Source organism: Myiozetetes cayanensis, unplaced genomic scaffold (assembly GCF_022539395.1).
Source record: "Myiozetetes cayanensis isolate MyiCay16 unplaced genomic scaffold, myiCay2020 scf31, whole genome shotgun sequence".
NCBI lineage: Eukaryota > Metazoa > Chordata > Aves > Passeriformes > Tyrannidae > Myiozetetes > Myiozetetes cayanensis.
The window spans coordinates 5,027,976-5,048,770 of record NW_026087533.1 but is presented as its reverse complement, the minus strand read 5'-3'; the positions used below and the strand labels follow the sequence as shown (position 1 = coordinate 5,048,770).

Here is a 20,795-nt window from a genome sequence, read left to right as displayed (position 1 = left end):
TCCTGTGTGTGCTGTCTGTGGGATCCAGAGCCCAGAGAGGAGCATCCTGAATCCCTGGAAGTGTGAGGGGATGAGGCTGTGACACGTGGGGTGTCCCCTCTGTGCCTGGGGGGAGGCAGCTTTGGGCCCCGTGGGTGCTTCCCTGGCGCTGTCAAGCCCAGAATTTGGCAGGGGAGAAGCTCACCCTGGCACGGGTGCCCCCCTTGCCAAGAGCTGCTGCTGGGGGAGGAAAACTCCACCTCAGCATTTTGGCTGCTGCCAACTGCAGCATCTGAGCCGGGTTGTTCCAGCCCGGCACAGCATTCCCTGCACCTCCCGGGCTTTGGGAAAACCTCAGTTCCCTGATGTGTGTCAAGTTTTCCCGGTGCCGCGGTTCCCGGGAGGGGCAGCAGCGGAGGGAGGGGTAGAACCGGGATGTGCCCGGGCGGAGGAGCCGCTCCTGGGCACGGAAAGGACGAAATCGGGGGGAAGAAAAGGACCCTGCGGGAAAGCTCCGTGCGTGGGATCGGCCACGAGAGGGCCCCCGTGGGAAGGGCTGGAGCGGGACGGGGGAGCCGGGATGCGGGAACTGGGATGGGGGCTCGGAGGTCCCTCCTGCCGACAGCGACATCCTCTGCCTCCACTCCAGCTGTCCCCGACCCCGAGCGCTGATCCCACCCGAGGGAAGGGCCGGGCTGGTGCTGCCCCGCCACCCTCCACGCAGCCAGAGGAGAGGAGTCCCCTCTGCCGCCTCCCAAACGTCTCTGGCAAAGCATCCCTTTGGCTTCCATCGGGGAGTAGTGCCAGGAATCCACTTGTCAGGATGGAGAGAGACCTGGAGGGAAGAGCAGGACGGCTGGAACAGGCACTGCCTTATCAGCCACGGGCAGAGGTGGCCGGCGAGGCTCTGCTGAAGGAAAGCTCTTTACCCAAAGCAGTTGGGTTTGCTTGAAATAGGTTCAATTTGAATGGGAATAAATTGCTTAATGGACAGAAAATGGGGAGGGAGACGCTGCTCCTGAAAGGAGTGTCCAGCTGTTGCTTTAAGTGAATGAAATTTGGCTGAAAATAAACCCTGTTGTGCCCCAGGGGATCAGGGGGACTGGGGGATGGCTGGGATGAATCCCTGGTTATATCTAATTAGGCACAAGAAGTCCTGTGATTTCGTTGCATTCTTCAGCACCAAACCAGGACCACCCTCCATCCACAGGGCCCTCCCAGCCCTTCCTGACGTCCCCTCTGCAGGTCCCCATCCCCAGAGGTCACCCAGAGCACATGCTGGGAAGGGTGAGCCTTGGCTGTTCACCCCCAGCAGGTGAGGTGGGAGTGGGCTGTGGGGTGACACAGAAGGAAACACGTGTTCCCTGAGAGGCCCAGTGAGCCCTGGCAGCCCCTTCTCTCCCAAGATCCCGTTTGTCCTGGGGGTGATGAGCTCAGCACTGCCCTGTGCTGGCACCTGGGCGCTGCCACGCTCGGTGTCCTGCAGGGTGGGCTGCTGGCAGCTGTCCTTCCCAAAGACACCCCATTCCAAGGAAAACTCCCTGCAGTGAAGGTCACACTGCCACCCTGGGGACCAGGGTCCCAGAGGGCCACCAGGTGTGAGAGCCAGGGAAAGGCACTGTCCTGTCACGGGCTCTGGGGTCACCACCTGCAGCCGGCGCTGGAAAATTCTGTTCCCTCGGGGATCAGCTCTGGCTCTTCTCCCCTGTGGGACTCGGATCCATCTTCACAGGGACCTGCTGCCACTGGAGGGAACTGGCTGTGAACTGGAGAGCCCAGGGGTGCAGAGCTCTCTTGGAGCTCCCTGTCCATTCTTCCTCCCTTACCCTGGGAGATGGGAAGAGGAGCTGAGTCCCTGCTTTGTCCCGCCCTCCCCCCGTTGCAGCAGAGTGGGGTGGGATCATCCCTGTTCCTCCTGTGGGGCTGCTCTGGGATGTGCCCCAGCTCCCGGTGATGCTGGCACCGCTTCCAGCTCGAGGCCAGGGCAGTGAGCTCTGTGATGGCCCCACAGCAGTGCCAGGACCTGGACTGGGGGCTCACCCTGGTTTTGGGGTAGAGCAGCTCCTGGCCCAGAGGGTCCCCCATCCCACAGTGGGCAGCAGGAAGGAGGGAGTGGGGGGGGGGCCTGGATGTCCCAGCCGCTTTGTCAGAGCGTGTGAGCACCGATGCCAGGAGCTCATTGCCCTGGGACGAGGCCAAGCCTCCTGAGAAGCAGGTGCTCTGCAGCCCTTCCCAGTCCCCCTTTGTCCCCAGCGCTCACCCCATGGACTGTGCCATCCCTGGAGCCCCCAGCTCTGCCCATCCTGCTCACCCAGGTCAGGCTCCCTCCCACACAGGGGCTGGGTTTGCATCCTCCCCTCTGCAGTGTCACCCTCGGGACCCCCCAGCACCCCCAGTCTGGGAGGCCAGGAGGGGCTTTGCTCCCATCCCTGTGAGAGGGGTCCCAGCTGCCCCGGTGCCATCAGCCCCTCTCCCCACCCCACAGCCCTGCAGCTGCATTCCAGGCCTGCAAAACTTACTGGAAATCCTGTAGATGCAAATCCTGGCCTCCAATCCGTGCCAGGAACTTGAGCTGCAATCCCGAGAGGGCAGCAGGCTCTGAGCACTCAGGCCTCCCCCTCGCCATCCCCTGGCCTCTGGAATCCTCCTGAAAGTCTCACCAGAGTGGGGAGCACCGGTGGCTCTGCGGGACCCCCGCAGCTGGGCAGGTGGGGGGCAAAGCTAGCGAATCCTGGGATGGCCTCCCAAAACCTCTGCTGGTTCTGACAGTGGCTGGGGTTGGTGCTGTGTTGATTCAGACTCCCTGGCTCCACTCCAAGCCCTCCCAGCTCCAGGCTCAGTGGAAGTTCCCAAGGTTTGGGCAGGTGGTAAGGTGTGGATGGGACCTGCCCACTGCGAGCAGTGACCCACAGCCCCGGGAATGAACCACCTCCCACCTGCCCTGGGTCACCTCAAGCGAGTGCCCACCTTGGTCCAAGTCCTTCCCAGGTCACCTCAACCCTGCCCCCTCCACAGCCCCGAGGCTTTAATCAATCCCAGGTGAAACCTAAACCTCCTCCCCAGGGGAATACGCTGAACAGAACGCAGCGGGATGAAGGTCAGGAGCATCTGCTGGGGGGTGAGACGAGCTGGGGGGACACTCAGGGGGCTGTTCTCCTTGGGGAGCACGTTTTGGGGGGGGTCTGCAGGGGTTAGGGATGGAGGGGAGCACAGAGGAGACATCGGGGTTCTCCAAAGGTGTGAGAGCATGTGGATGCTGCCAGGATGGGGCGTTTGCCTCTGGCTTGCTTGGAAAGGGGATTCCCAGCAGCCTGCCTCAGTTTCCCTGCTGCTGGTGGGAGGCTGTGTGGAGCCGAGGGGAATGAGGTGGGAGAGCCAAGGGCTGTGGGTGTTGGCCGGGAGAAACTCAGAGCCTGGCTCAAGGCTGAGTCCGTGGAGGATGGGTGGGTGTGGACGTGGGCTGCTCCATCTCCTCCAGAGGTGCTCCATCTCCTCCAGAGGTGCTCCAACCCGCGTGGGTTGGGCAGCTCACTCTCATCCGGGGATGCTCCACACCCCACTGCTTGGGATGCGGTGTGGGATGCGGTTTGGGATGGGATGCGGTTTGGGATGCGGTTCGGGATGCAGTTCGGGATGCAGCTGGGGTGTGGCGTGCGCTGCTCACTCCCGGGATGCTCCACACCCCGCGCCGCAGGACACCCCCAGTCCCCAGAGACCCCGCGGGGTCCCCTCACCTTACCGGGGGGTGCCCGCGGCTCGTCCCCCCCCGCCCCATCCCCTCCACGCCCGGGGGTGCCGCCACCTCTCCGCATCCCCGCATCCCCTCCCGGCGCCCGCCCCGTCCCGCGGGAGCCCCGGGGGCGGGGGCCAGGTACGGCGGGGCGGGCCGGGCCGGCGGGGGAGGCGGCGGGGAGGGCCCGGCGGCGTTGGCGGGCAGCTAAAGGCAGGTGATCCCGGGAGCGGCCCCGGGCTGGCTCGGGGTCCCGCGCTGGCCGGGGCCATGCGGCGGGCGGCGGCCTGAGCGGGGCGGCCATGGCCGGGGAGCGGCGGGCGGCGCTGACGGCGGTGCGGACCGAGGGCGCGGGGACCCCCGCAGGCGGCCCGGCCCCGCCGGCGGGACCCCCACCCCGCCGCCTCCCCGCCCCGCCGCCGGAGGCTGCTGGCGGGCCGCGCCCGGGCCGCCCCGCCCCGCCGGGGCCCCGCGCTGCTGCCGCCGCCGCCTCCAGAACTGCCTCTACAACGTGCTGGAGCGGCCCCGAGGGTGGGCTTTCATCTATCACGTCTTCATGTGAGTACCGCGGGTGGGTGGGTGGGTGGTCCGGGGGGTCTCCGGGGCGGCCGGTGCCGGTGGGGCGGCGGGGAGCGGGCGCTGCCGGGGGAAGGAGCGCCGGGAGCACCGCGGGGCAGCCGCCGCTCCCCGCGGGCACCTCCGGGCTCCACCGGAGAAGTTTCTCCACCGGGAGCGTCCGGCGTGGGGGACGCGCCGGTTCTCGCTCCTGCCGCCGCTCCCGGTGCCTCTCCCGGTCCCGGTGCGATGGGGGGATCCGCCACCCGGGGGGATCCCGGGCGGGGCGAGTCCTGCAGCGGGTCCGGTGCGAGTAGCAGAGCTTGTCCCCGGGGATGGGATTCGGTCCCCTCGGTGCCCCGGAGCCCCTTCCCGGTGGCCCCGCAGGGAACCGGGTCACCGTCCCGCTCTGCCGCTGTCCCAGGCCGGGGTCTCTGAGCCTGGGAAGACCCTCAAAGGCAGGAGCCGCCCGAGGGGTGACAGCAGGTCTGGGTGGGAGCAGGGACCCTGTCCTGTCGTGCTCTGGGACAAGGCAGAAGTGCCAGCCCAGCATCCCCAGAGACGTGTCCGGGTGGGATGGGGGACAGTGGGGGTGTTCTTGTCCCTGCTGTACCCCGGGAGCTGTGCCCGTTCCTGGGTCACTGTTGGTCCCCAGCACTGGAGCATCCCTCTCCAGAGCTGGAGAGAGCCCAGGATGCTCCCTGGAGCACACCTGCTCCCTGCCCTGCTCAGTGTGTTCTCCCAGGCACTGTGGTGCTGCTCCAGCTTTCCTTGCTGGATTTGAGCATCCAATGGCTCTTGCCAAGCAGAAGCCTCTCCAAGACGAGCAGGCTCAGCTTGAGGCTGGGGAGCAGCTTCACCCCCTGGGGGTTGTTTCCTCAGGGGGACATGGCAGGGCTGCAGTTTTGGGGCATCCATAACCCGCTGGGAGGCTGTGGGGAGACAGGGAGGCTCCGTGCTGGGGGTTGGTTTGGATTTCCCAAACCTGGGATCCCCTGCTCTGCTCCGGTGGCACTGCTGGGACACCGCCAGGACGTTGCTGCCCCAGCCCTGGGGAAGGAGGGTGTTTTCCCTCCCTGCCTCGCTGTGTGCCAGGTGTGTTCTTGGTGCCCCTCTCTGAGAACCATGAGCCCAAACGTTGCCTCCTTCCCTCTCCCCCCGCGGCGCTGCGTCCTTACCGGGGGTGCGTGAGCTGGAGCTCGTTAAGAGGCAGGAAAATGGGTCTTGCCTAAGTTAGCACATCGAGCTGGCAGGATGAATTTGTCACTGGATAAAAGGGCACCTGAGCTCCCCAGGGAGCCGCCAGAGGAGCCCGGGGCCCATTTGTAACGCCTGCGACACCTCCGCAGTGGGCTCCCGCCAGAATTCCTGCGTGGAAAATACCACCCTTGGAAGAGCTTCTCCTGCAAGGAACGAAGAGATGGCAGCCAAAGCCCCTGCCAGGGGAGGGAATCAGACTTTATGGCGTAGGTGCTCACGGGCTGTGGAACAGGGATGCTCCTGCTCGTCCGTGCCCTTCACCAGTTCGTCCTCACGATTCGAGCGTGTTTTGCCCCAGAAACAACCGAGCAGCTCCTCTTGCAGAGCCCACCGAGCCCCTCCAGACCCTGCTGGGCCTGGCCCCAACTCTTGGGTGACGGGCTTGGTCCCACAGGATGTGCAGAACAGAGAGCGGGGGCAGAACATCTTCAGTCTTGCCTGGGGAGGGTTTGTGTTCACCTGCTCACTTAATTTTAGGGCTGAGGCAGCTGCAGGGCAGAGTCCTGCCAGGGACCCCCTGACGCTTGTGGGAAGACACCGCAGTGGGTGCAAGGTGTGGACATCTGTTCTGTGAAGCCTTTCCTGTAATGTTGCTCATTTCTGGCTTCTTCCAAGTTGTGCTGTGGGTTTTTTTTTTTTTTTTCCTTCTCTCCCACAGCAGATGGGAGCTGCTAAGCTGTTGCAGTGGTGTTGAAGTTCTCAGGGATGATTTGTGTGCCTCGATACCTTTTTTTTTTTTTCCCTACAAAAGAGGAAGGAGTTGTCACCCCTGCTTGAAGGGGTAACTGAGGCACGGGGGGGATGGAGCCCCCGGCCCGAGGTCACGGCAGTGCTGGGGGCAGAGCCGTCCCCTGAGTGGCAGCTGCACTGCCTCCCCAGGGCAGCCTTGGCTCCGAGGCAGGGCTGGGAACTGCTAAAATGGAAATACCCGCTGAGAAGTGACGCCTTTCCCTCCCTGGAGCAGCTCGGGGCCGGGAGCAGGAGCCGGGCTGAGCCCATCCCGTTTATTGACCAGCTTCAGCCTCTTTCTGTCAGCAGATTGATCCCAAATAACTCCTTGAACCGGCTCCTGCTCCTGGCTGGGTAGTTTGGTGGCTGCACCATCTCTGCAGCCCCTGAGCCTGCTGCCAGCTCTGCCTGGTGGGCTGGGGGGGGCTTGGGGACGCTCCCGTGCTCCAGGGAGGGGGTGATGTGGATGTGGGTGCCCGTGCAGGTGGAAAGTCAAGGTTCTGAGGTGTGTGGAGTTGTCTGGCCACCTCCAGCCCCTCCAACCCTACGCTGCCCATGGCCCAGCCGGGCCCCCAAAGCTGCGCTTTGCCCGCTTGGAATGAGACTTTCTAGCCCTGGAGCTTATGGAGGAAATCCAGGAGTGAGCCCAGAGCATTAACCGAAGGGCTTTAGAGCCAGAAGGCAAAATATCAACTTCCTTTCCCAATCTCCTCCTCTTTAGCCAGTGGGAAGGCTGTTCCCTGCTCCCAGCAGAGCTGCCGTGGGCTCCTGCCCTTGGCACGGGCACGGCTGAGTGTCCCATGGGCAGGGGCTGCCCTGCCAAGGGGTCTCCTGCAGCCTGGAGCTGCACCACCCAGCTGTCCAGGTGTCCAGTTCCAGCCGTTCCTGCTGCCCACCGTGCCTTGTCCCTGCAGCATCCCCTCCTCACCCACCGGCCCCCCCACGGCGGCTCTCGGTGCCAGGCGGGGTCTGGGAGCTTGTATTGATGGTTATGAAATGGCTCCTGGGTGCACCAGGAGCTCAGCTCAGCACTTTTTCCTGTTCCTAGAGGAACACTTTCATACAGAACAGTTTAACCTGGAGCAAATTAGGGAAGACAGAGCCAGCAGCACCAGTAACAACCGCAATCCCCTGCCTGGAGCAGTGTCCCCCTTGCCAGGCCCGGTCCCCCTGCCTGTGCTGTTGGTGGCTCCTTGCCTGGGTTTTATTTGCCTTGTGGAAATGTCACCCTGTGCCTGGGGCAGGGAGGGGACAGGAGCACAGAGCTCTATCCTTGTCCTTGGTGTGTGTTTGGTGCCGTTGGATCCCTATGGGACAGAAGGGTGGCAGGTCCTGTCAGAGCCCCAGGGGCAATGCTGGCCCTGAGTGAGTGATGCCAGGCAGGGCTCTGCTCGGCTCAGGGCTGGCTGGGCACTCTGGGGCTGTGGGAAATCCTGGCTGGCTCGGGGCAGCAGGACAGAGGGGGTGGGATGTGTCCCCTGTGCTCTGGCCAGGGACCAGGGTGCTGGCAGCTCGTCTGTCCCAGAGCATCCCTGTGCTCGGATCCTGTTGTGGCAGAGGGTCTGTCACCCCGAATTGTGTCCCCTACCTCGTCACATCCCTCTACCGCTGCTTGCAGAGCAGGAAAGCGCTTCCCTGCCACGCTGGGAATGCCACTGTGGTCACTGCCTGCAGCAGCCCCAAATCCCAGCCCTTACCATCCCACCCAGGACTGTTCAGAGGGCTGGAGGAGCCCTGGCTGCTTTGCAGGGAATCTGCTCCATCCCTGCTCTGTGCTGACTCTCCACCGCCTGCCGCTCGGAAAAACCCCGTTTCAAACTCCAGGCTTTGAACTCGTCCCCCCGCCCAGCACTGGGGGGATGCCACTGCCACAGCCAGGGGGGCTGGAGGCTGTGCCCCCTGTGCCCTTTGAGGGCTGCCCCTGCTGGGTTTGAAACGGGAGCTGGTTTGGGGGCACTGCCAGCGGCGAGCAGAGCCGTCGCAGCACTTTCCCCGGCCCGGCGGTGTCACCGGGGCATAAAATTAAGCGGCTTCGGCGCAACATGAAACTGGGCATTGATTTTCCTTCTCGGCTTTTTCCCTTTTGCTGCTCCTGTCGGACCCCCCCCACCCCAGCCCAGAGCAGGAGGTGCCAGTTTGGTGAGGATGCTGGTTTTGGTGAGGCGCCCCGATGGTGGGGATGGAGGGGCAGCCCCATTGCCAGGGGGGGCAGGGCTGGTGCTGGGTCACCCTGGAGAGCTTTTGGGTCTTTGCCCCCTCCTGACAGCAACCCAAACCTGCCCCCTCTGCCTATGGGTGCTGCTGCCCTCCCTGCTTTGGGGTCCCAGCCTGCCTGGACTTCTTGGGGCCGCTCATGTCACTGTGCCCCAAATGCCCCCATCCCTCCCCAGGTGCTGGAGGAGGGTGCCAGCCCCGATCCCTCTCCTGGGGCACAAGGCCCAGCGGGCACCAGAGGTGCACTGGAGAACACTCTGGTTTCTTCCCCCCCCCCGCCCCCTCTCCAGCCCAGCTCTTTGCCAGATGATTCAAGAGCAAAACTATCTCGGCTGCTCCGTGTGAGTGTCTTGGCACCGTCCGCAGGAGCCTTGTGACCGTGCTCCCCGTGGGGACCGTGGGGCCGGGGGGTGCTGGGTGGCACTGGGGTGCAGACACGTGCCGTGCCAGGGGGATGGGCAATGCCATCGGCAGGATTTGGCTGCCAAAGGACAAAGGTGCTGGGGCCCTGTGTGTGCTGCGGGACGTCATCTGGACGTCACCCTGCTGCCGTGGGTGCTGCCGGGTCCCTGCCATGGGATGCAGCCTGAAGACAGGCTCTGCATCCCAGCTCAGCTTCCAGGCTCTGTCAGGGCACTGGGAACACCCCGTGCTGCCTCATCCCTGGGTGTGGGGGCCAGGAGGGCTCTGGAAGCAGTGCCCTTCCTCTGCTGCTGCTGATAACCGGGCTGGGGCTGGGCTCTGAGCGTGTGCTGGGGTTTGTGGTGTCAGAGCTGCAGCGGGGCTGGACGGCTCCTGGCTCCAGCCCTGGTTCCCCTGACCGTGGGGAAACACTCGGAGCTTTTCTGCTTCTCTTCTCCGCGGTGCGGGACAGACCCTGCCATGGTTACGGGCGCAAACAGGGCCGCTACACCCCGGTTATTTATATCCCCCTCAGCAGACAGGCCTCCTGCTCCACCTCTCCTGGAGGGCTGCTGGGGCGAGGGACGGGGATTTATAGGACACGCTGTTTATACAGCTGCAGAGGGTGCTCGGGGAGCCGGACCTGGCGGGATGGGGAGCACGGAGGGTCAAACACCGTCCACATCCCCACCGGAGCGGGGCTCGGGCAGTTCTGGTGCAAACGGGCACAGCTGTGGGTACGGCCCGGGCACCATGACGGGGCCAGGCTTGGCCAGGGAAGGGAGTCGTGCCATTCCCAGAACCTGTTTGCTCGCTCATCCCCCGGCCGGGCTGTTTATCCTGCGGCGCGTGGTGTTTTCCTTCCGCTGAGTTATTGCCGGGCTGGCAGCGCCCGCCACTGCCCGTGCCCCCAGCTCGGGGCTTCCCCGCAGGGCAGGGCAAAGTGAGGGGCCCGGCCAGCCCTGCCAGGGCACGGGGCCGCCCTTGCTGGGTGCTGGGGGGCACAGCTGGGCGGGCTGTTCCAGCCCCATCCCGCTGCACAGGCTCCCGGGATCACGGCCCTTCCATGGCACAGCTTGTCCCCGGTGCTGCCCGTTTGCCCAGCGGTGTTTGGGTAGGCACTGGTGCCAACTGGTGCCAAGTGGTGCCCCCTTGCCCAGAACAGCTCTTCACCATCCCGGGGCCGACTTGGCCCTGCTTCCCTGAGCTCAGCATCTTTCCCAGCTCACCTGTTCCTCTGCTGGATGGGGCAGCAGCAGATGGCAGAGTCCACCCTAATGAAGATTAATGGGAGGAGATTCACTTTCTCTGAGCCGGGCCCCTGCTGCCTTTTAATTATTATTTTGGGGAGGAGTGTTGCTGCAGACGGGCTCTGCTCCTGCCGGGTGAGAGCAGCAGGAGGGGTCCATCCCTGTGCCCAGGCTGCTGGTGGCACATCCCCTCCCGTGGGGGACTGTGTGCTGGCAGGGAGGGGTGTGAGACCCTGTTGGGAGGGAGCTGGACATGAGAAGTTTGTTGGGGAGAGGTGAAACACCAGCTCAGCCGCACCAGCGCCTGCTCCCTCCATTCCCTGGGTTGCTAGAACAAGGGAACAGGGAGACAGCGAGGCTCCTGCTGGGTGTTATCCCTCTATCTCTGCCTTCTCCCCATTTCCTTGTTTTTTAGGCCCCTTTGGTAGGTGGGCCTTGTGGGGTGGGGAGCCTGGCACTGTGGTGTTTGATGGAGGGGTCGCTGTGGGATACCCCCCTTGTAGTGGGGTGGAGCTGCTGAGAGCAGCGTTCCTGCCCTGGAGGAAGCGGGGAGTGCTGGTTCCCGGCTCCCCGTGCTGCCTCCAGGCATCTGACCCTTCCCTAAGCCGCTTAGGCGCTGCCGGCAGCCGGGACGGGGCGTTTGCCCAGGCTTTGGAGTTAATTCCTAGCAGGTGATGCGTTCCCAGGAAGTTTCTTTCCCAGCCAGCCCCGTGGGGCCTCTCATGCCCTGTATCCTTCACCAAATCCCGTGGGATGCCGAGGGGGCCGGGTGGGAGGTATCCCCACCCCGGCAGGGCAGGTTTCCAACACAGTGGGGCTCCAGCTTGGTGCCAGAGTCAGGGCCACCCACAGCAGGTCCCCGTGGGATCAGCGTGTGCCCAGGCCCCGGAGACCCCCCCGTCCCCGCTCCCTGGATGAGGAGAGAGGCACAAATCTTTGCAGGCTGGGAGATTTCTGCCTTCTCTCTTGCTTTGTGCTTCGCTGCCCATGTAATTGCCTGCTAAATCCTGCTTGGATAATCTTTATTGCTGATGATGCACAAAGCTGAGAGCTCTACCCTGGGCCGTGTTTTCCTGCTCAGCCCGGTGCCCAGAGCTCCCTGCCCACAGCACGGGGGCACCGCTGTGCCCGCAGGGGTTAATTCCAGAACTGCTGTGCCGGAGGAAAGAGCCCCAATTAATAATTCAGAGGGAGAAGGGAACTGGCTCCAACCTTCTGCCTTGCGGATGGGGAGTGCCCGGGAGAGCAGCATCGTCCTCTGCAGCGAGGGCAGGGCGGTGACAAGGCTGGGACACCCCCGGCCCCTTCGTGCCCGTTGGTGTGTGGCTCCAGCTCTCCCTCCTCCATGCTCTGCATCCAGCACTTCTCCCATTCCCTGGGGTTTCTCTGCTGTCGGTCCCATCTCCAGCAGCATTTTGGGGGAAAGGGACCCCCACCTGTCCCCTTTAGGCTGGGCACTGAGTTTTGGGTGCCTACTCCCCAGCCCTACTGTGGGGTGACGGTGCTGGGGGGTGAGACAGGTGCCCACCAGCTCAGGGAGACGGTGCCAGGGCCACTGCCAGCCTCAGCCAAGCCACCCCAGTGCTGCCCAGTGGGACATGGGTTCCCGGAGCCGGCTCTGAAGGAGCGGTGGCCCTTTGCTGTCACGTGGGCCGGTGGCACAAGCCCTCCACTTTCCTTTTTTAGAATAGCTGGATCAGGGGAAAAAAAAATGTATTTTTGGAGTTTCATTTGCTTCAGCTTCAGAGTCTACTTCTTTTTTTTTTTTTTTTTTTCCCCCCTCCTTATTTTAAATGGGCCAAAGCCCCTGTTGCCTGAGCCCAGCGCTCGGGGATGAACAGCCCCAGAGCAGCTCCCTGGGGACTCTTCCCCCCAGGTTGGCTGTTCCCAGGTGGTCCCCGTGTCCCTGGCAGGTCCCCACAGTGGCAGTGGTGCTGGGGACAGTCCAGAGAAGCTCTGGTCCCCTTTCTGCAGCAGCAGAGCTCTCCACGGTGTGGGACCCCTTGTCTCCCTCCCTGCCTTTAATTAAGAGCCAGCAGGGCTGAGGTGGAGCCTGGCACTGAGCCCCACGGCTGCTCCCGGGCTCCCCAGTGGCTCCATGCCACCATCTAGGGGCAAACTGTGTCCCTGGTGGCTCAGCCACTGCCGTGGAGGTCTTGGCTGGGGGGGTTCAGGCTGCGAGTGGGGGGCAGCACTGTGGGCTGGGCTCCCCTGGCTGCCCCAGTGCTGGGGTCCCCCTGACCACCCTGATGCCCTCACTGACACTCTCCCCTTCCAGATTCCTCCTCGTGTTCAGCTGCCTGGTGCTGTCGGTCTTCTCCACCATCCAGGAGCACCAGAAACTGGCCAACGAGTGCCTCTTCATCCTGGTAAGTGATGCAGGAGCAGAGCTGGTGCTTGAATTCCCCCTCCCCACAGTGCACCCCGAAAGACTCGGACAAGATCACGGACAAAACTCCTCCGACCCTTTCCCAGCCCGGACGTCACCGATGATCCAACGATGGCAGCCGCTCTGGCACGCTGGGGTGGAGCTGGGGGTGGCCTTGCTGTGGGTGTCCCCACGGCTCAGGGGGTCCATCCCCGCTCACAGCCCCTCTGTGCTGCGGAGAGGCATCAACCGCTGGAGAAGGCAGGGCAGGAGGGGCTAAAAAAGGCAACTTTCCCCCAAACTGTCAGAAAGAGCTGACGCGGGACTTCTCCCGAGTGATGGAGACTAAATTAGGAAGGTCCTTGTGACTTTCCTGCGAGTAAGCAGAACGGGGGCTTGTTTGTGCGAGAGGTAGGAGGACAATGCTGACGGTGGAGGAAAAGGACCCAGCTCAGAGCAAGGCAGGAGGGCCGGGATCCTCAGACAGCCCCGACGGCTGCGGCTCCCGTCTCACTGCCCCCATTCCCCCGGGACGGCTCCCGTGGCCTTGTGGGGGCATCACTGCAGGTTGTGCTGAGTCCCCTTGCCCACCTCAGCCCCCTCTCCCCCCCAGGAGTTCGTCATGATCGTGGTGTTCGGCATGGAGTACATCATCCGCGTCTGGGCCGCCGGCTGCTGCTGCCGCTACCGGGGCTGGCGGGGACGCTTCCGCTTCGCCAGGAAACCCTTCTGCGTTATAGGTAATAGGGGGGCTTCGGGGGATGGCAGCGTTTGGGGGGAAGCCCCACGCCCCCGACCCGCGTTTTCCCCCCCCTCCCCGCCAGATTTCATCGTCTTCGTGGCCTCGGTGGCCGTCATCGCCGCCGGCACCCAGGGCAACATCTTCGCCACGTCGGCGCTGCGGAGCATGCGCTTCCTGCAGATCCTGCGCATGGTGCGCATGGACCGCCGCGGCGGCACCTGGAAGCTGCTGGGCTCCGTCGTCTACGCCCACAGCAAGGTGAGGAGGCACCGTCCCGATGCTCCCCCCTAACACACCCACCCCGAGCCCCTCTCACCCCTCGTGCCCCCCCGCAGGAGCTCATCACCGCCTGGTACATCGGCTTCCTCGTGCTCATCTTCGCCTCCTTCCTCGTCTACCTGGCCGAGAAAGACGCCAACGTGCAGTTCGCCACCTACGCCGACTCCCTGTGGTGGGGCACGGTAAGCTCGGCCGCCACTGCCCCCCCGGCCCCGGGAGGGGACCACGAGGGTGGGATGGGGCCTCGGGGGGAGAGCTCCCTCCAGGCCTCGCCCTGCTCCGCCCCCGGGCAGGTCACGCTCACCACCATCGGCTACGGGGACAAGGCGCCGCAGACGTGGCTGGGCCGGATGCTGGCGGCCGGCTTCGCCCTGCTCGGCATCTCCTTCTTCGCCCTGCCTGCCGTGAGTAGGGCTGGGAGGGGGCAAACCCAGCCCTGTGCCCGTCCCAGCCTCTGCCAGCGCCCACAGCCTCGTCCCCTCCCATCCCCAGGGGATCCTGGGCTCCGGCTTCGCCCTCAAAGTGCAGGAGCAGCACCGGCAGAAGCACTTTGAGAAGAGGCGGACTCCGGCGGCAAACCTGATCCAGGTAGTGCGGGAATTCCCGGGAATGCTCTGCTCTGCCCCCTCGTCTCCTCTGCCTGCCCCTGCCTGCTGCAGGGAGCACCCCCACTCCTGGCCCCGTGTCCAATGCCTGGCTCCTTTGGGGTGGGCTCTGCAGTGGCCAGGGGGGATGGAGGGGTCGGCAGGGGGGTCTCAGCTGATCCCAACTGATCCCAATTCCCGTGGTGTTTCTCCCTGCAGGCTGCCTGGCGCCTGTACTCCACTGACGTCAGCCGGGCGTACCTGACGGCCACGTGGTGTTACTACGACAGCCTACTGCCCACCTTCAGGTAGGCAGGGCAGGGGGCAAAGGCTGGGGGGCTGCCAAGGGGGTCTCTGTGGGGATGAGCAGCCTGGGAGGCCAGGAGGGACCATGTGGAGCCACGGAGGGCTCGGTGGGGTCGAGCAGCACCGACACTTTCCTCGGCCCTGGATCGCTGGAGCACGGCATCTGCTGGAGTGTCCAACTCCCTCCTCCGCCCTCATCATCCTCACAGCACCCAGCACTCATCCCACCCTCTCATCCCATCCATAGCCTTCCTCCAGCACCACTGTGGGGAACAGGACGGTGTCACCAGCCACAGGGAGCCCGTGGCTGGGGCCATGGAGCTGCAGCCGGATGGGAGCCGGCTCCGAGTGTGGACCCAGATGGACGTGGTGGGATCCAGTGGGAGCCCCATGTCCCATCCCTGCCGAGTTCTCCCTCCCATGGCCCCTGGGATGTAGTTGGGTGGATCAAAGAATCTCCAGAGCTTTTCCAGACTCTCTCTGTGTCCCCATCGCCCTGAACTCACCTGGGTTTGCCTCCCCTGGGCCTCATCCCTGCCTGTGCCTCCTGCCCTGCTCCACCCGGGTGTTCCTTTGCAGGGACAAATTCGTTCTTCTTCTGTTCCCCTTTTTATTTTTACCAAAGACAGGACTCTGGACAGCCCAACAGCGAGTCCCTCTGGTCCCTGACTGAGGAGATGCAGCTTCCTGAGCATCACCACAGAGCCTGGGATCATGGGGGGCTTCACCTGCTGGGTCAGGAGTCACTTCCCCTGCAGTGGGGAGCTGAGATAGAGCCAGACTCAATCCCTGTTGGATCTGAGCTTTCCCTCCTGGCTATTCCAGCTGTGCCCAGATCCCTGGATCTGATGGTGGCAGGTTCTCCTGTCCCCACCCCATCCAAGGGGTGTCCTGCCTGTCCCTGCCTGACCCACCCCTCTCAGCACAGGTCCAACCCCTCCTTTCTGTGGGACCCTGTCCCAGCTCCCCATCCATCCCCATCCCCCCCCAACACCTCATCCTGCTGTTAAGAAACTGTCTTTTGAACAAAAATGCTGGTTTTTTCTTCTTGCTTTGCCCTGGTTTTGCTTTGTTTTGTGCTCAGGAGGACCCGGTGCTGCTCAGCCTTGGTTTGCACGCCCTGTTTGCTTTGGAAAATTTAATTTCTCCTTGTTTTTATTTCGCTCCGACCTCAGAGAGCTGGTCCTTATGTTTGAGCACTTGCACCGAGTTCGCAACGGAGGATTTAGGAACTCAGAGGTGAAAAAATTGCCCGACAGAGCCCCACCAACTTATCTCTCCTACACCCCTGCCCAGAAAAGCCTGGCCACGTGTCTAGGGGAAAGGTAGGAGGGGACAGCCCCCGTGTTCTCCCTCCTCTCTGCTCTGTCTCCTCTGCTCTTCTGTGTCCTCCTGCGATGCCACCGCGGTGCCATCACTGCCAGACCGGACCCCAGCCGTGCCCACCCCCCCAAACTGGCCCTGCTCCCCCACTCAGTGCCATGCTGGGAGTCCATCCTGCTCCTGGCACTGCTTCCAGCACTGCTCCCTGTTCCAGAGGGGGCACATTTGGTCCTCAAGGAGAGGCCCTGGGCTGTTGTATCTTTGTGAATCCCCTTTTTCTTGTGGCCACGGCACCTGGACCGGGCGCAGGGGCACCAACCATGGCAGAAAATACCCTGGCAGAGGCAGCGCTGCTGTGTTGTCGGGATGGCCAGCCACCCAGAGCACTGGCACATTGGCACAGGGCTCTGGGCCAGCAGCAGGGTTAGGTGGGGCACTCCCCGTGCCTCAGTGTCCCCTGTGCTGCCAGATGTGAGGCTGGGGGGGACCTGCTCCTCCCCAACCCCCAGGTGAGTCTGTGCTCAGGGGGCTCCTCCCTGCAGCAGCACCGGCCTGGGCTCGGTGTCCCGATGAACAGGGGAAGGGCTGCACCCCTCCCTCGGGGATCCCGAGCCCCCCATCTCCTCCGCGAGCATCACCTCTCATAACATCTCATCTTCTCTCTCTCCTCCCCTCTCCTGCTCACCCCGCTCCTCTCCATCCCTCCAACCTCCCCTCCCAAACCTCCCGTGCCCCCCCAAGCTGGAAGGAGGAGGACGTGCAGCCCCACAAGTGTTTACGGCTCAGGTAACGCTCTCCCCCGGCGCTGGGCGGGGAGCGGGGATCGCGGGGTCACCGGCGCCCCCTCCCACCGCTCGGCACCGCCTGCGGTCACCGAACCCTTCTGGCGGAGCCGCGGAACTGGAACAGGCACCGTGTTTATGCAGGACCTACACAAACCATCCTGCCCGTCCCCCCCACCCCGCCCCGGCAGAGGCGGTGCCGTGGCTCCGGAGCAGCGGGGGATGCTCAGCGATGGCACGCCGGGTCCCTGCGCCCACGTGCCCGGGGGGTCGGGAATGTGGCCCGGGATGCTGCGCTCCACCCACCCCCCACAGCCACGGCTGACTCTCTTTTCTCCTGTGTCTCTGCCCTGACCCTCCAGCCCCATCTTTAGTGGTAAGAGGAGGCTCTTGCAGACGTGGGGCACGTGGAGACGGAGGTACCGTGTCCTTGCTGCCTGCCCGCGCTGGCTGCCTGCCCATCCCGACGGAGAGTGGCACCGGGAAGGGCGGGATGCATGGTGTTCCGTGCCTGGATGCCTGTGGACTGCAGCGTGGAGAGGGGCGGGGAGTGAGGCAGAGCGGGGAGAGGCCGAAGGGGGGCTCCTTCTGCAGGGCAGGGGGGTCTGTGCATGGCCTGGGCCGAGCTGTCTCTCCCCACTGTCCCCCACTGGCTCCCACAGCAGCCCTGCCTCAGTTCCCCCATCGTGCATCGTGGATGGGGGTGCCAAATCCAACCAGCTGATGCACCCGGACTGACCCCATCCCACCGCTGTCCTGCAGCCTGGTCCCTCAGGACGCAGCCATTCCCATTCCCCAGACCAGCAGCCTGCATGGGGAAGGGCTCTACCCCTGCCTCCACCCTGCCTGTCCCCCTGCCTTGCCCTGTGACTCCTGCCCCAGGAAATCCAGGAGTCTTCCCAGAGACTGTGGAACCTGTCCTGCAGCATGGGTGGGATTTGCTCCTTGTCCTCCCTGGCTTTGGAGTCCTCCCCTGTGCATCCACTTGTCCTCCTGAGGCTCGAGCTGTGCTTGGGGTCCCAGGTCGTGCAAAAGGCAGCATGAGGTTATGTTTTTGTGTAGGTCCTACATAAATGATGCCTGGTGTTTCCCCCCAGTCCAGTGGAGTGGCTGGTTTTGTGAGCAGAGCCTGTGTTAGGGCAGGAGCAGAGCCTGGAGGAGGAGGAGGGTGCAGGGGCTTGGCTGGGTATCCCGGGATGCCCCGTGCCAGAGGGGGTGGAGCGGGAGCAGGGCTGCTCCCACCGGGCTCTGCCAGTGGCTCTGCCACGTGTCCCCCACTGCCACACCTGTCTGTCCCCACTCTGCCTGTCTGTCAGCCACCTCCTTCCTCTGCTCTTGGGACAAAAAATCAAAAAAGATGTTTAGAGGAGTTAAACCCCAGAACTGCCCCTGCTGTGGCACCGCCTGCTCCTGGCCTGGCTCGTGCCTGTCGTGTGCCGGGGGGCTCTCCATGAGCTCAGCACAGCCACCCCTACCACGGTGGGCACCTCATGTGCCCACTGTCCCCATGCCCACCCCCGGTGACGCCGCCCCCCTCTCCCCCACCGCTGTCCCCCCGCAGCAACAAGATGGGGCTGAAGGAGCGGATCTGGCTGAGCAGCTCCCAGCGGCAGGGCAGCCGCGGCCGCCAGCAGCTGGGGCCCCCCCTGCACCGCTCCCCCAGCACCGAGGACGTGGCCGAGGCCTCCAGCCCCACCAAGGTGCAGAAGAGCTGGAGCTTCAACGACCGCACGCGCTTCCGCGCCTCCCTGAGGCTCAAGCCCCGGACCCCGGTTGAGGGTGAGCCCTGGGACTCACTGGTGCAGTCTGGGACACGCTGGGGGGGGGGGCTGCAGGTGTTTTTGGTGGGGGGCAGATGGGGGGCAGCCCTTCGTCTCTGCCATCCACCTGCTCTTGGCACCCACAGCCGACTGCCCTCCGGAGGACAGCGGCGAGGAGAAGGGCTCCCACTGCGACCTGACCTTCGAGGACATCATGCCGGCAGTGAAGACCCTCATCAGGGCTGTCAGGTGAGACTATCCCCTCCCACGTCCCCAGGCACCCCCTGTCCCTCCCCAGTGCCCCGTAGCCAGCCCAGGTGTCCCTGCAGGATCCTGAAGTTCCTGGTGGCCAAGAGGAAGTTCAAGGAGACGCTGCGTCCCTACGACGTCAAGGACGTCATCGAGCAGTACTCGGCCGGGCACCTGGACATGCTGGGCAGGATCAAGAGCCTGCAGACGCGGTGAGGTGCCCTGGGGGTGGTGGGGTTCCCTGGGTCTCCCACCACGAGATGAGGTGCTGGCCTGTCGCTGTGGGTGGGACACATTCCCAGAGCCCCCTGCCCATCGCTCGTGGCCTCAGGGAGTGACGGGCTCTGTGCCTTCCTTCCCTGCCAGCGTGGACCAGATCATGGGCAGGGGGGCCCTGGCTGTGGACAAGAAGGTGAGGGAGAAGGGGGAGAAGCCGGCACTGGAGATGGAGCTGGTGGACGAGCTGAGCATGATGGGGCGCGTGGTCAAAGTGGAGCGGCAGGTCAGGAGGGGACACCCCCTGGGAATGCGTCCCCGGCGGGACAGGGGAACTGGAATTCCCATGTTCCCTGCAGTGGGAAAATGGGCTCAGCCCCACTCTGCCCTCCTTGCAGGTACAATCCATCGAGCACAAGCTGGACCTGCTGCTCGGCCTCTACTCCCAGTGCCTCCGCAAGGGCTCCACGAACTCCTTCAGCCTGGCCGCCGTGCGGGTGCCGCCCTGCGAGCCCGACATCACCTCCGACTACCACAGCCCCGTGGACCACGAGGACATCTCGGCCTCCGCCCAGACCCTCACCATCTCCAGGTCGGCCAGCGCCAACATGGACTGAGCGGGAGGCAGCGGGATGGCCCCTGCCCGCGCGGGGTGGGGGGCCGGGGACACGGTGGCACCGCCAGCCCCGCCCAGCCACGTCCCTCGCCGCGTCATTGAGCCAAGTCTTCCCCTGTGGGGGCACGGCTGAGCGGGGTGCCCGCTCTGGGGGCGCAGTGGGAGCCCATGGCACGGCCAGGCCGCGCTCCTGGCATGCTCCTGCCCTTCCCGGGGCATGAAACCCCTGCCCTGAGTGCTCCCCAGCCAAGCTGGCCCCGTCTCCTGGGGCTTGGCTCGTGCCCCAGTCCCAGCTCTCAGGACATGTCCAGCTCCCCAGTGGGGTCCTGCCAGGTCCCCCCCCAGCACCAAGCTGGGGTCACCACCAGCTATGCAAGGTCCCACCTCCCTCCTGCTGCTGGGGCTGAGTGAGGCTGTGGGGGCACAACCTGATGTGGTTTGACCTGCATCGCTCGGGGGCAGGGCAGCAGCAGGGCCCCCCCAGCTTGGGGAGTGGGGGTCTTTCCCCCCTCACCGGGCTGCACCTCTCTAGAAGCACAGCAGAGCCTTCTGCCTGCCCGTGCATGCTCCCAGGGCAATATATATATAGGAGATATATATATATATTTATGCAATAATGTCTTAATATGCAACAACCCCAGGAAGAACAACCTGAGGGGACATAGGCAATAAGCAACCCCCCTGCCAGCTCACAGGGCTGGATCCTGCTGCCTGTGGGGGCCCTGGAGGTCCTGGAAGCCAGGTGAAAAACCATGACCCAAGAGTGGCCCTGGAGCTGTGAAGCTGGGCAGGGGCCACAGAGGGAGCAGGGATGCAGGCACAGGTGCTGTCCCCAGGGAGCATCCCTCCCTCTGTGTCCCAGCTCCTGCTCTCGCTTAGAGGATCCCCTCCCCTCTGGCTCCTGTGGTGCTCAGTTTGTCCCTCCCCGTGTCCCTGTCCCCTCCGTGGTCCGGGGAGCATGGGCCGGGCCTGGGGGGGTGACAGCCTGGTGGGGACAGGGGGATCTCCTTGCATGTCACCTGCAGCAGAGCCACGGCAGCTCCTGTGCCGCTCCTGTCCCAGTCCCAGGGCTGGTTCCCAGCCCGGCAGCGCTGGGCTGAGCCAGGCTGGAAGCGATCGTGGTCGTGCCAAAGTTTGCCAGGCTGCAGCTGGTGGCTGCTCCTGCCCAGCTGGGGGTCCTGGGGAAGGTGACACCCACGGTGAGGGATCTGCCCTGGGCTGGCAGGATCCCACCGATCCCCTGGCTGCCAGCGCAGCCCCTCTCTGGGTTTCGGACCATAGGATTTGCATCCTGTTTTCCCAAACCCAGCCCCCCACCGTGCCTCTGGCAGTGGGGACCCCCGACCCTGCTCGTTTTCTGGCCTCCTTAGTGCATGTGGCCAGCACGGGCCGTGCCAGAGCTGCTTGCAGCCCCCCTCACCTTGCTCCTGCACCGCCCTGGCCCCCTCCCC

At 64.3% G+C, this 20,795-nt stretch overlaps 1 protein-coding gene across 1 annotated transcript; it reads left to right on the top strand.

Moving 5' to 3' along the window:
• The first annotated feature begins 9,520 nt into the window (after positions 1-9,520).
• KCNQ4 (potassium voltage-gated channel subfamily Q member 4) lies at positions 9,521-19,417 on the top strand. The gene is made up of 15 exons (XM_050326103.1): positions 9,521-9,606; positions 12,398-12,488; positions 13,101-13,227; positions 13,312-13,487; positions 13,565-13,690; positions 13,802-13,912; positions 14,001-14,096; positions 14,312-14,400; positions 15,574-15,723; positions 16,463-16,507; positions 18,065-18,282; positions 18,410-18,512; positions 18,593-18,724; positions 18,879-19,014; positions 19,127-19,417. The coding sequence occupies exons 1-15, from the start codon at positions 9,521-9,523 to the stop codon at positions 19,343-19,345; spliced, it is 1,905 nt and encodes a 634-aa protein (XP_050182060.1). The 3' UTR covers positions 19,346-19,417.
• The last annotated feature ends 1,378 nt before the right edge of the window (positions 19,418-20,795 follow it).